The 13,922-nt window shown below is 47.1% G+C and overlaps 1 protein-coding gene and 1 non-coding gene across 3 annotated transcripts in view; one reads left to right on the forward strand and one right to left on the reverse strand.

Annotated features, from left to right (window-relative positions):
- Positions 1-8,462, reverse strand: part of SUSD1 (sushi domain containing 1) — a 145,863-nt gene extending 137,401 nt beyond the window's left edge. For both annotated transcript variants that reach the window (XM_039910667.1, XM_029053619.2), the window contains exon 1: positions 8,190-8,462. In XM_039910667.1, the coding sequence (XP_039766601.1) occupies positions 8,190-8,373 (184 nt within the window). In that variant the 5' untranslated portion in view covers positions 8,374-8,462. The remainder of the gene's footprint in view (positions 1-8,189) is intronic.
- Positions 7,520-7,591, forward strand: TRNAQ-CUG. The gene has a single exon. It is a non-coding gene; the product is annotated as a tRNA-Gln (tRNA).
- Positions 8,463-13,922: the final 5,460 nt, after the last annotated feature.

Consider the following 13,922-nt stretch of genomic DNA (forward strand, 5'->3'; position numbering starts at 1 on the left):
AAGCTTCACACTGCGGATCCTTGGTAAAAGGAAAAGGAAGGTGTTTTGACATATTTAGAAATTAAAGTGCTTTTTTCCCTCCCACTGTCTTTATCAGATAATGGATTGTTATCAGTTGCATCACATTTAGCAACACTCACAGTTTCTGCCAAGAAAAAGCACTCAATTCTCCTTAGCCTAAATGAGTTCCTGGGAGACCAACTGTGCGCAGCGAAATGGAACTCAAGAGGGTCAAATGAGTCATTAAAAAGGTTTATGACGACCCTGTCATCAGCAAATAACTAAAAATGAAAACCCCGGCAGTTGGAGAAAGGAGGGAATTCACTCACTCCCTTGTTCTCGGAGGAAAAGCACTGGCCTGGAGTCAGGAGAAATGTGTCTATCAGTGACTTACTGACACTTTGGAGTTTTTGCCTTGGCTTTGAGGCTTCTGAGTTTTGGGAGAGGGGGATGCCCAAATTAGCAGAGGGTGCTAAAGTGAATCCTGTGGGGACAACCACCTCTCCCTGTGACTATAGAGAGATTATTTGCTTTTGACTTCTGCTGTATATTCCCAGTGTCTAATATAGTGCTCTGCTCACAGTTCGAGTTCATTAGCTTCATTCATTCATTCCATCGTATTTATTGAGCGCTTACTATGTGCAGAGCACTGTACTGAGCGCTTGGGAAAGCACAATAGAACAATAAACAGTGTTACTGATACTGACACAGTGCTGTGGCTCAGTGGTGGGGCAAACATGTGGCCAATTCATAAGCCGAGTTGGGGGAAGCGGGAGAGGCATTAGAGAGTTTCAAAGCATCTCCAACCTGCCACTTCTCTTATACACCAGGCATCTCCACCATTTTTTACTGCTTATATTATTTGCTTACATCCACCCCAGCACTTAGTACAGTGTCTGGCACACAGTAAGCACTTAACAAATGTCATTATTATTATTATTATTGTTATTTCTTCCAGTACCTCTGCCATTCTCTTGATTCTGTCACTGCTACCCTTTGGGGTTGGGAATCCAGAAAAGAAGCCAACAGCACTGGCAGGAATTGTGTAGTTCCTTTCACTTTCCCTACGAGGAAGGAGGCATTCAGTTCCTAGCAGTTGCTTCCCCACCCTCCCCAACCTATTTATAAGCAACTCTACTTTGATTTGTTTTAGCAGTGGTGTTTCCTCTCCAAGTAGAATCCAGAATAACCCCTAAACACCTTTCAACAAGTCAGTTTAATGTGGAAGCATTGTACTTTATGCCTCTGGCACCAACCCTCTCTCTTTCCCATATAGAAAGGGAGAGAGAGAGAAACAGACAACAAACTCGTTCTTGGCTGCTTTTTCCTCCCTTTCGCTCTCTTTCCTCTCCGTCCAACTCTCCCTCTCTCCTCCACTCTCTTTTTCCTCCTGTTCTTCCTTCTCCTCTCCCTCTCTTTAATACTATTATTTCATAATTACACCTCCACAATTGGATCAAACTATGTTAAAGTGGATTTCATGTGCACTTGAGCACATGAATGGGTTTCTTGCACACCAAAGGCTCAAGGCTTTCATTTTGTATAGCTCTTCTGCACAGAGGTTACTGACCCCTGATTCAGAGTCTACTGCCTCAAGAGATCTTCCCCCTGCTCTCCAACTCTACCCTTCTACCTATGCCTCTGACTCCATTTCATCTCATCTCTTGCCCCCCATACAACATAGTCAACCTCTCTCTTGGATAGCTCCTCCCATCTGCCTTCAAACCCGTCCAAGTCTCCCCTGTTTTTGAGAAAAAAATTTCAATCCCGCACCGCCCTCCAGCTATGACCCCATCTGACTCCTCCCTTTCCTAACTAAACTCCTTAAATGGGTTGTTTACTTCCACTGCTTTCACTTCTCCTCCACCCAATCTCAATTCAATCCACTTATAGTCAGGTTTTTGCCTCCTTCTCTCCACTGAAGCTGCACTCTTCAAAGTCACCAACGAGGACATAAGCCAAGTTCTATGGACTCTACTGGCCTTCCTCCCTCCTCTCCGGCTGCTCCTTCTCTGTTACCCTTGCTAGCTCTTCTTCCACTTCTCATCCCCCTACCACGAGTGTCCTGCAAGGTTCTCTGCTGGCTCCCCTGCTCTTCCCCCTCTGTGCTCACTATCTTGGAGAAACTCATCCACTCACATGGCTTCAGCTACTTTCTTTATGTGGATGACTCAGAAATTTATCTCTCTAGCCCTTTCTGTTCCCTGGCTGTCCAAACCCGTATCTTCTCCTGTCTCCAGAACATCTAATAATAATAATAATTGTGGTCTTTGATAAGTGCTTACTGTGTTTCAAGCACTGAACTAAGCACTAGGGTGAATACAAGTTAAACAGATCAGGTTCCGTGTCTGTTCCCCATGGGGCTCACAGTCTAAAAGGGAGGGAGAACAGGTATTGAATCATCATTTTACAGATGAGGAAACTGAGGCACAGAAAAGCTAAGTGACTTGGCCAAGGTCATACAGTAGGCAAGTGGCAGAGCCAGTCAGTCTGTCAATTGTATTTATTGAGCATTTACCGCGTGCAGAGCTGGGGAGAGTACAATACAACAATAAACAGACACATCCCCTGCCCACACAAGCTCACAGTCTAGAGGGGGAGATAGATATTAATATGAATAAATAAATTACAGATATGTAAATAAGTGCTGCTTAGCTGGTAAGGGGGATGAATAAAGGGAGCAAGGCAGGGCGACGCAGAAGGGAGCGGGCGAAGAGGAAAGGAGGGCTTAGTCAGGGAAAGCCTCTTGGAGGAGATGTGTCTTCAATAAGGTTTTGAAGAGGGGGAGAGTCACTGTCTGTCAGATATGAAGAGGGAGGGCGTTCCAGGCCAGAGGGAGGACGTGGGCGAGAGGTCGGCGGGGAGACAGACAAGATCGAGGTACAGTGAGTAGGTTGGCATTAGAGGACCGAAGTGTGAGGGCTGGGTTGTAGTAGGACAGTAGCGAGGTGACATAGGAGGGGCAAGGTGAGTGAGTGCTTTAAAGCCCGAATTAAAAGCCATCTTCACTTGGATCAATCAATCAACTGATCAATCAATGGCATTTATTAAGCACTTATGGTGAGCAGAGCACTGTACTAAACGCTTAGGAAAGTACAATACAACAGCGTTGGTAGACGCGATTCCTGCCCACAGGAGCTTAATGTCTACAGTGGGAGACATACATTAAAATTAATTAGGGCTAGGGAAAATAGTAGAATTTAATAGTATAGTATTAAGGTAGATGGACGACCCCACTGGCAACTCAAGCTCACTATATCCAAAACTGAACTTCTTACCCTCCTTCTAAACCCTCTTCTCCTCTCAATTTCTCTATCACTATTGACAACACCACCATCCTCCCTGTAACGGAACCCCTTTGGTATCACCCTCGATGCCTCACTGTCATCTTGCTTTCCCATCCAATTCCTGCTAAAACTCAATCAGCACATTTACTGAGCACATGCTCTGCGCGGAGCACTATCTGTACCAAACATTTGGGAGAGTATAATATAATAGAGCTAGAAGGCACACTCCCTGCCCTCAAGGAGCTTACGATCTTGCTAATCTTGTAAAAATCCTACCGCAGATTTTTCCTCAAAAATCATTTCGCAGATCTGCCCCTTCCTCTCCACCCATGCAGCTGCTGCACGGGGTTCAAGAGCTCTCTCAGCCAGCCTCTCCGGAAGGTGCTGAGTACATAGCTGGGGCAGAGTGAAATGGGAGAGGTGGGGCTGAGCCTGTCACTGCTGGAGACCGACGAAAGCAGACAGTGGGGACAGGGGGTGGAAGCAGGCAGAACACCTCTTCGCCTCCCCCAAACACCCGGTCCAGGCGTTTTTTGCTACCCCAGGGCCGAGTTCAGGCCAGTTCCAGTTTGCTTCCAGCACCGTCTCCCAGTTACACTGTGCTCCAACAACGCGGGATCCTCTGGAGGACTTGAGTGAAAAAATTGGACCCCACTGCCCTTCGTAAGAGAAATACCAGTCCATGAGTGTGTAAGCTACTTGTGTGCGGGCAATGTGCCACTTCTTTGTACTTCCCAAACATTTACTTCAGTGTATTGCATCCAGAAGGTGCTCAGTAACTGCTGGGACTTCTGTTAACCATGAGCCCTCTCAAGAGTCTTTCTTCAAAAGCTAGGCACACTGTGGCCTTATGAGCTGCTTCTCACCAAGCACAGTATTCACGATTGAAAGAGCGAAAGTACTGTAATTGCGGTAATTACACTCCAAGACAAGTTATGCTACACTATAAATATTACCCAATTGAACTTTGATGCTGTAATAACGAAGTGTTTATTCATTTATGTCCTTCTGGGAAGACAGATTTGTCTTTGCTGAAAATGGCAACATTTACATAACAGTTCCTGGAAATGTATTTCACCTATCTGCCAAGGTATACTTTCACAGAATAATTCTATCAAATGTAAACACAATTCATGAACAACAAGATTGAGATTTCAGACAAAAGCCAAGGACTATATTATTCAAATGAATGATTTTCCACGTCCACGAGTCCCAAGAGCATAATATGAATAATTTTCCGAGTCATGATATTTAACTAAATTAAGCTCCTGCTATCTGTTCAATTTGTGGCTAGAATGCTTGACAGACAAGTGTCTGCCCCTAAGCCTCTGTGATCCAATAATTCGGTACCTTGTCCAACTCTACCTAGCCTGTTGCTGGACTGTCATCATTCTAAGTATTGAAATAAATATTTGGGTCATGGTACAGTATTAATATGATCTATCAGAAATAAGGCAGGTTTTTTTAAAGTAGAGGCTTTAGGATAATCAAGATACCGAGAAGCAGAATCACAAGCAGTTCCAGGTAACGCATTTAGCAAATGCAAATCCCCAGAAAGGATAATCCCATGGCATAGTGGATAGAGCATGGGCCTGGGAGTCAGAAGGTCATGGGTTCTAATCCCAGCTCTGTCACTTGTCTGCTGGGTGGTCTTGGGCAAGCCTCTTAACTTCTCTGTGCCTCAGTTACCTCAACTGGAAAATGGGGCTTGAGACTGTGAGCCCCACACGGGACAGGGACTGTGTCAAACTCAATTTGGTTGTAACTACTCCAGCGCTTAGTATAGTGCCTGGCACATAGTAAGCGCTTAACAAATACCACAATTATCATTATTATGGGTGAAGAGTGTGGGCGGGGCTATTAATGGTATGGCTGCCTTTTCAGTCACTTTCAAACACGTGAATAAACTCACTGTCAGTGGTATCTTCGTCAAATGATGAGCTAATCAATCTATTACAAAAAGGAAATATATCAGAGCTTAAGGAGGGAAAACCATGTAAATCTATAGTCTATCTGCATTCGTCTCTCTCAAGAAGAGGTTAAGGTTTTCAGTGATAGGGGCAGATGAACCCACAGAATGGATTATAAAACTGGTCATGAAATCCTTATGCAAAGGTAACTTGAACCTGCCACTTAACATTTGGGAAATAACAGCAAACTACACACCAGAAGATAAAACAAGAGGACCCAAGGATCATGCCTACTAACTCTACTGTACCATACTCTCCCAAGTGTTTAGTAGTGACCTGCAAGCAGTAAGAAATGAAACAGCTTAGTTCAGTGGTTCCCAAACTATCACCCCCACAGGGGAAGCAGTGTGGCTCAGGGGAAAGAGGACGGGCTTGAGAGTCGGAGGTCATGGGTTCGAATCCCAGCTCTGCCGCTTGTCAGCTGTGTGACTGTGGGCAAGTCACTTAACTTCTCTGTGCCTCAGTTACCTCATCTGTAGTTCTTTCTACTAAGCCACGCTGCTCCATTACCCAACTAAAGCCCCCGGCCCCACCTAATGCTCTACATCAACCTTACACTAAAACAAAAAACAAAAACAAAAACACATTGCTTCTCTTGGCCTCAGAGAAGACCTTGAAAGCGAGGAAGCAGAGAGTGCTGGAAGCAGACTCAGAAGCCGGAGGAGGCTGGCTCCACCCATGCATAGAGTCCACATCTTGCCGCTAATACCGAAAGCTATTCAGAGGTCTCTAGCTCTCCAGTGCTTAGAACGGTGTTTGGCACATAGTAAGCGCTTAACAAATACCATTATTACCAGCACCTGGGAATTCTCCCATTACCTCTAGTTGAAGACTACCTTTCAGCAACCTTAACATCTGACAGCAAGTGTTCTCCTTCTGATAACCTTTATCCAAATTAAGATTCAGGCCAACTGCATAAAGTAACTTTTCTCGGAATCTACCTTCCCAAAAGTATGGAAATACTTAGCGACCCACCTGGGTAGAAACAAAGTCAAAAGTTAGACATCCCAAATTTACTGGGAGAAGAAACTTTAAGCCTCTTGTTTATTGAGATAATGTGAGTACTCTCATCTGTCTTCCATAACTCTAAGTGCCAGTGCTCCAAAAAGATAAAATAATAAATACTGCGTGTCTTTCTCTCAGAGTGTAGGAAAATTTCACATTTTTTCGTGGAAATGATTTCCCCGGTCTCTCACGCTGACTTGATAGCTACTTCTGGTTATTGATGACTACTGACTAAATAGAAACGTGTGACCATTTTTCTATCGGTGACAGGAGTAAACGATGTAATAGCTAGCTTTGTGTCAACCAGGAGACTGAAGGTAGTCGTGAAGAGTTTACCTTGAATATTGGATTACTAAAGTGGTACGGATTTTGAAGTTGCTCTTAAGATAAGAGTTTTCTGTCAAGGTAACAGCGGCAGAAAGAGAAGAATAAGTACATCTGAGAAACTGTACTTTTGTGAAATGCAAGTACTGGGCTGAGCATGCCCCTCTGTGTATTTATTGCAAGTCCTTAGACAAATGGATCGTCCAGTCTGTGAGCTCGTTGTGGGCAGGGAACGTGTCCGATGTTTTACTGTATTCTCCCAAGCGCTTAGTACATGCTTTCCACACAGTAAGCGCTCAATAAAAACGATTTGAATGAATCTTTTCTCGTTATGAAAATCTACACATTCTCATCCAGAGACACACCCAATATTCCACATCCCGGGTACCCCGTCGCGATATGCATTTCAGCAGACAGCAGGCAGGTATACCTCTCTTCCGCTCCAGGCCTCCAAGCACACGGATCTTTCCTGACACGTGTGTATAAAGCATCCTCCACTGTGGCCAGGTGGTACATTTTCCAGATGCTTTCTAAAAATTATCATCATTATTGACCTTCATGAATGGCGTATTGGATAGAGCACGGGCCAGGGAGTGAGAAGGCCATGGGTTCTAATCCCGGCTCCACCACTCGTCTGCTGTGTGACCTGGGGCAAGTCACTTCACTTCTCTGAGCCTTAGTTCCCTCATCTAGAAAATGGGGATTACGACTGCGAGCCCCATGTGGGCCGGGGACTGTGTTCAACCCGATTTGCTTGTATCCGGAGCTTAGAACCGTCGCTGGCACCCAGCAAGCCCTCAACAAATACCATCATTATTATCATTATTACTCCATTCGGCTAGAGAAGGAGATCCACTTGGGACGTGGACCGGTCCGGATGGACTGATCCGTACGAGACTATAACAAGCTACTATGAGAAGAGTGGCCAGTGAGGGCCCCATGGTGTAATGGTTAGCACTCTGGACTCTGAATCCAGCGATCCGAGTTCAAATCTCGGTGGGACCTTAGCCTTTCGAGAAGCAGCGTGGCTCAGTGGAAAGAGCACGGGCTCGGGAATCGGAGGTCACGGGTTCGAATCCCGGCTCTGCCACTTGGCAGCTGTGGGACTGTGGGCAGGTCACTTCACTTCTCGGTGCCTCAGTGACCTCATCTGTAAAATGGGGATTAAGACCGTGAGCCTCAGGTGGGACAACCCGATGCCCCTGGATCTATCCCGGCGCTTAGAACGGTGCTCTGCACATAGTAAGCGCTTAACAGATACCAACATCATTATAAGACCGTTGTGGGCGGGGGTCGTCTCTCTTTATGGCCGAATTGTACTTTCCGGGGGCTTAGTACAGAGCTCCGCACACAGTAAGCGCTCGATACAGACCACTGAACGGTCGAATGAATGACTTGTTCCAGTTCAGAGGGAGGAACGTTGCGGGGGAGGGGTGCGTGCCTACATGCATGCATGCATGCATGCGTGTGCATCCGTGCATGCCTGCGTGTGCGTGCATGCATGCCTGCGTGTGCATCCGTGCACGCATGTGTGCTTGTGCATGCTTGCGGGTGGGCGGAGGGGACTCCTGCTCGTGGGCCAGCCCCGGGCTCTGACACTTACCGTGGGCGCGGTGGGTGAGGAGCAGCTGGAGGGGGCGGCGGCCACATCTGGGCAGGAGGAGGAGGAGGAGGAGGAGGAGGAAGAGGAGGAGGAAAAGGCGGAGGAGGAGCCGGAGCCCCTGCGGGGAAAGCATGGCATCACCGCTGCCTCGGTGGCAGCCGCCGCCCCCGCCATCTCGGACCATGTTGCCGCTTTCCCCGATCCCCCTCCTGTCGGCGACTGGGGTCGCCTTATTTATCCCATCTGGCCGGGCGCCTGCTGAACGAGCCCGATAAAAAAAAAAACCTCCCCCCCCCCCCCCCCCGGGTGCATCCGGATCGCGGGGGGCGGGGGCGAAGATATTGCGGGTAACCTCTCGCCTTCCCTTCTCCCGGCCTTCCCCCTCCAGGGGCATCGCTTTGGACCCCAATCCTGGCCTCTCTTTCTCCCTCTAGACCGGGAGTCCGCCGTGGGCAGGGATCGGCTCGCTTTATTTGCCGGATTGTCCTTTCCAAGCGCGCAGTGATGATAAGAAGAAGAATGTCGGGATTCGTTGAGCGCTTACTCTGGGCCAAGCGCTGTTCTACTACCAGGTAATCAGGTTGGCCCACGTAGGCCTCACGGTCTTCATCCCCGTTTTACAGATGAGGAAACCGAGGCTCAGAGAAGTGACTTGCCCAAGGTCACACAGCTGACTGTGCTCCGCACTCAATAAGATTGAAGGAATAAATGAATGAGTGAACCTAAGCGCATTCGAGGCCCCCCCGACCCCCCGCAACTTTCTCACCCTCTCCCTCAGTCCACTCCCCCTTCCCCCTTCCTTCTTTCTGCCTCCTGGTCCATTTCCAGACAGGCACGGGTGGCAGAGGTGATAAGGGCTATATTTGCTCTGCTATTAAAAAAAAAAGCTATTCACAACTGCTCAAAAATAATGCAAGTTAAAAATAAAACTTGCCCACCCATTTTGTGGCCCAGCCTTTTGTTGTTTTATTATTATTATTATTATCTTTTGGCACAATGCTTTCCCTCCTCCCCAAAGACAGATGTGCATCGCTTAGACGGTAATCTAGCAGAGGAGGAACTGTTTCTGGAAAGAAGCCACTCTGCTGCGCGATGGGGCTGTTGTCGTGCCTCGTCTTCATTCATTCGTTCAGTGATATTTCTTGAGCGTTTACTGTGTGCAGAGCACCGTACTAAGCGCTTGGAAAGTACAATTCGGCAACAGATAGAGACCATCCCTAACCAATAATGGGCTCGCAGTCTAGAAAGGGAGACGGACAACAAAACAAGTAGACAGGCAACAAGAGTGTCTATATAAATAAATAAAATTATAGGTATATACCCATCATCCTTGCCCTGCTGGGCCTAGGCTACAAGGAACTGCCCAAAGCCCTCAAAGATGGAGTTCCAACCGCTTGCAAGGCCTACCCCGACCACAGGTATTATCAGGAGATTGCCAAAGTTAGTTAGGGGTGGTAGCCCAGACAAGTTCCCACCCAACACAGCCCCAGGCACTGGAGAGGGCTTGATAAATAGTACTGGATCTCACCAGGATGACTGCTGTTGAAGAAGAAAAAAGAGGGAAGTTTAGGAATAGTCAAAACCAGAATCCAAAGAAAGGGATTGGCCCTTCCACAAACCCATGCCCCTGCTCTAATATCCTGAAGGAATGATATTTAACTGCAGGGAGGTCAGACCGCACTCAAAGCAAGCAGCTAGGAGATCCTGCTGATAAAAGTGGTAGTTATGGAGCCCCGTTTCTCAATTATCCTGGCTAATTGAAAGGTAGCATTAGTGTTCATAACCGGAGCGATGGATAACCAGAGTCAGGCATACGCACGTCCTGACGGGCTCTCCTCTTCCAGCCAAGTGCACCGGCAATTCCAGACTCGAATTGATAGAGCAGCGATCCAGGCTAGGGAAACCGGGGAGAGAAAAAATTAGAACCAGAAAGACAGAGCAGCCACCCAAGAAATAGTGCCCCTAGCCCCAGCTAGAGAGGGGTAAAATGACCCAGAAGCGGTTGATGGAAGAAGGATGGAAGAATCGCGTACCTGTGTGGAATCAGACGATCCACAGTGATGACGATCATATACGGGGTTTCGAATTGGTGGCAGGTGGGCTTGGATTACCAAAACTAGGTTGTCACTGTCAGTTGTCACAAAATCCAGTCGGGGAGATGCAAATGATGACATCACGAGTTCCGCTTTGAGAACTATGGCTGAACTTGCCCCATCTAAGAGTACTTCCCCAGGGTGGTGGGGTGCGGGAGGACCCAGGCCAACTCACTTCTTCCAGAGCCTTTGCGTTCTCATCCCAAGTTCCCCTGGGTCATTCCCAGCTCTGTGCAAAGGAAGAGGGCAGAAAAGCTGCTACACTTTTATAAAAAGGCTTACGGATCCAATCGCCGGGACTGAGCACTGTTGGGAGCCAGAGAGATGTTCCTCACTCTCCCCCAGCACTCAAACCCAGCTAGCAGGAGCCGTAGACAGAGAGCAAAGAGAAAGAGGAAATGAAGTTTGGAGGACAAGGGTGGGCAAGATAGTAAAACTCCCCTTTTCTCTTCCTATCCTTTCCCATCTCTTCACCCTCTACACTGGGAGTCCCTCTTTTCCACCTCAATCCCTCTTCCTTCCCCAACCCTTCTCCCTAACTCTTCAGCCCTCCGATAGGTACCTGACAAATTGGAAAAGAGCGACCTGACATCCACAGTTCCTGAACAGCAGGATACTCAGGATGGAGTGGGGAAAACTGTGGCTTTCCGTGTGTGTGTGTGTGTTTTCTCAATGCGAAGTTGATTCTTGGGGATTTTTTCCCATGGAAACAAACACCCAAGAATTAAGTTTGAATGTAGAAAAAAAGAAGAAAAAAACTCCCCTCTTCCCTGCCTTCTCCCCTTAGTTCATTGCTCCTTGGATGATGAAATGGAGATTACTGCTCCCCAGGAGACAATCTGTTGCCTTGTGTGAAAGCGTCTCCTTTTCCCTGATCATTTTTGCTATCTTCCTCTATACCTTTTCTTGCACTTAGGTCCTTCCTTAGATGTTGGCAACCCGAACTGTGCCCCAAATTCCAAGTGTAGAGAAACCATGGAATTGTTGATGGCCGAATCTCACAACCCCAGTGGAGCTTGACCAACAAAAGGACACGTTTCTTTTGCACGAGCAAGTGATAAGCATTTGTGTGGGCACAGTTTCAATAAATTCATGAAAGGTTTGAATAAATTCATGATCAAAAGGTCCACAATAGTAGTAATGGTATTTATTGCTACTGACTGCCATGCCCTGTGATAAAGCCCTTGGGAAAAACAACGACAACGATAAAAAGAGCTTATATTGCAACAGGGGAGATGACAGATGTAAAAAAGACATACAGAGTAATCAGAATAAAACAAGTATACAACTGAATAAACAAAAGCGCATAGGTACGGAGGATGGGCATAAATAAATACACAACTAGAGATGACTGGTGTCTTGATATGATTTGGGATGTTGAGAGTTAATTGGGGAACGCTTTGCAGAGGAGGTGGGATTTTAGGAGGATTTGAACATGGAGAGAACTGTGAACTGTCAAATCTGGGAATGGGGAGAGGGAGTGAGAAGCCAGGGGAATGGCATTATCGAAGGAAAGAGCCAGGAGAATTCAGAATGTGGTACATTTAGAAGGTTGCCCGAAGAGAAACAAAGAGTAACAGCTGGAGAGTAGCAGGTGAAGGGAGCAGATAGTAAGAGGGGGAGAGCCAGTGGAGAACCAACGGGGCAAATGTGAGGAATTTTTGTTTGATATAGGGGGCACAGGAAGCCAGTGGGGGTTTCTGAGGAGTGGGAGAACACTTTGAGATGATGATCCCTGTGGCAGCTTGCAGTGTAGATTGGAGAAGAAAGAGGCCCGAGGCAAGGAGACTGCTGAGGAAGCTGATAAAATTGTCTAGTCCTGATATGACCAGAGCTTGGACCAGGGTGATTGCTGTTCCAGTGGAAAGGGAGGAGCTGGTCTAGGAATATGTTGTGTAAGAAGAACCAGCAAGATTTAATAAGAATGGCACTAATTAAGCACTTACTTGTGCTAAGCACCGGAGTAAATACGATAATACACTACAGCAGACAAATCAGAGGGGAAGCTTTGGGCTGAACACTGTACTAAATGCTCAGGAAAGACTACTGTAATAGAGTCAGTAGACATGATCCCTGCCCACAAGGAGCTTACGGTCTACAGGGGAGACAGACACTAAAATAAATTACAGATGGGGAAAATAGCAGCGAATAAGGATATTTACATAAGTCCTGTGGATTTATTTCATTCATTCAATCGTATTTATTGAGCGCTTACTTTGCCCATTTTCTGAGCAAAGCTCGGGAGAGTACAATACAACAACAAATGGACAAATTCCCTGCCCACAACGAGTTTACAGTCTAGAGAGCTAGTGGATCTGGTTGTCGTAGTAATCTTATTTACTAACTACACACTATATGCATAGCACCGTGCTATGTGCTGAGAAACTGCACATGGGAGAGAATTAAATATGGCCCCTGGTCCCCAAGAGAGTCACAGTATCAAAATAAGCGTTGAGAGGGGGGTGGTAAGGGACAGACATATTAGGAAAGATGAAACAATCAAACTACACGAAACACATAAAAAAGAAGAGCAAAAATAAATACACAAAATAAAAATGAAAAGAGCAGTCGGGTACCATGGCTAGAGGAGGAGAGTTTGGTACTCTTTCAGGCTCAAAGTCCAACAGTCACAGTTGCAGCGAGAATAAGGGCCACAGCAAACTGACACAGCTTTCCCAGTGCTCTAAATCTTATGGAGGTCACCGGCTGCCACCACCTGAGCCCTTGGCACAGGAGAAGGGCAGTCTGGGGCCTTGTTGCCACTGGGAAGGGGGTGGGGAAGCAGGGATTCCTAACGATGAAGCTCCATGGTCCGGTGGGGTGGGAGCCTGAAGTCGCTAGTTGTGGCCTTTCCTCTGGAACAGGGAAAATTGGGAGCAAGGTGTACCCGCGATACGTACGACAAGAGTTTGAGCCAGGGTGGTGGCTGGAGAGAAAACAGGGGATCCGATAGTGTTATGATAGAAGAATGAGCGGATTTAATAATGTATAATAATAATGTTGGTATTTGTTAAGTGCTTACTATGTGCCGAGCACTGTTCTAAGCGCTGGGGTGGACATAGGGGAATCAGGTTGTCCCACGTGGGGCTCACAGTCTTAATCCCCATTTTACAGATGAGGGAACTGAGGCGCAGAGAAGTGAAGTGACTCGCCCACAGTCACACAGCCGACAAGTGGCAGAGCTGGGATTCGAACTCATGAGCCCTGACTCCAAAGCCCGTGCTCTTTCCACTGGATTTAGCAGTTGACTGGATGTGAGGCCTGAAAACCATTGAGGAGTCAAAGATCACACAAAGGTTGCGGGCTTGGGGAACAGGGAGGATGGCGGTATCATCAACAGAGATAGGAAAATTAGGAGGACAGGGTTTGGGGAGGAAAGATAAGTAATTCTGTTTTGGACATGTTGAATTTGAGGTGTCAGCGGGACATCTAGGCAGATATATCCTGGAGGCAGGAGGAAATGTGGGATTGTAGATTAGGTGAGAGGTTGGGGCTGGAGAGGTAGATTTGGGAGTCATCCATAGAGAGGCGGCAGTTGAAGTCACACGAGTGGATAAGCTCCCCGAGAAAATGAGTGTAGAGGGAGATGAAAGGGGATGAGAGGGGATGAAAGGTGGACGAGAAGTCAGCGAATGAAACT

The sequence above is a fragment of the Ornithorhynchus anatinus genome, chromosome X3, assembly GCF_004115215.2.
Source record: "Ornithorhynchus anatinus isolate Pmale09 chromosome X3, mOrnAna1.pri.v4, whole genome shotgun sequence".
NCBI lineage: Eukaryota > Metazoa > Chordata > Mammalia > Monotremata > Ornithorhynchidae > Ornithorhynchus > Ornithorhynchus anatinus.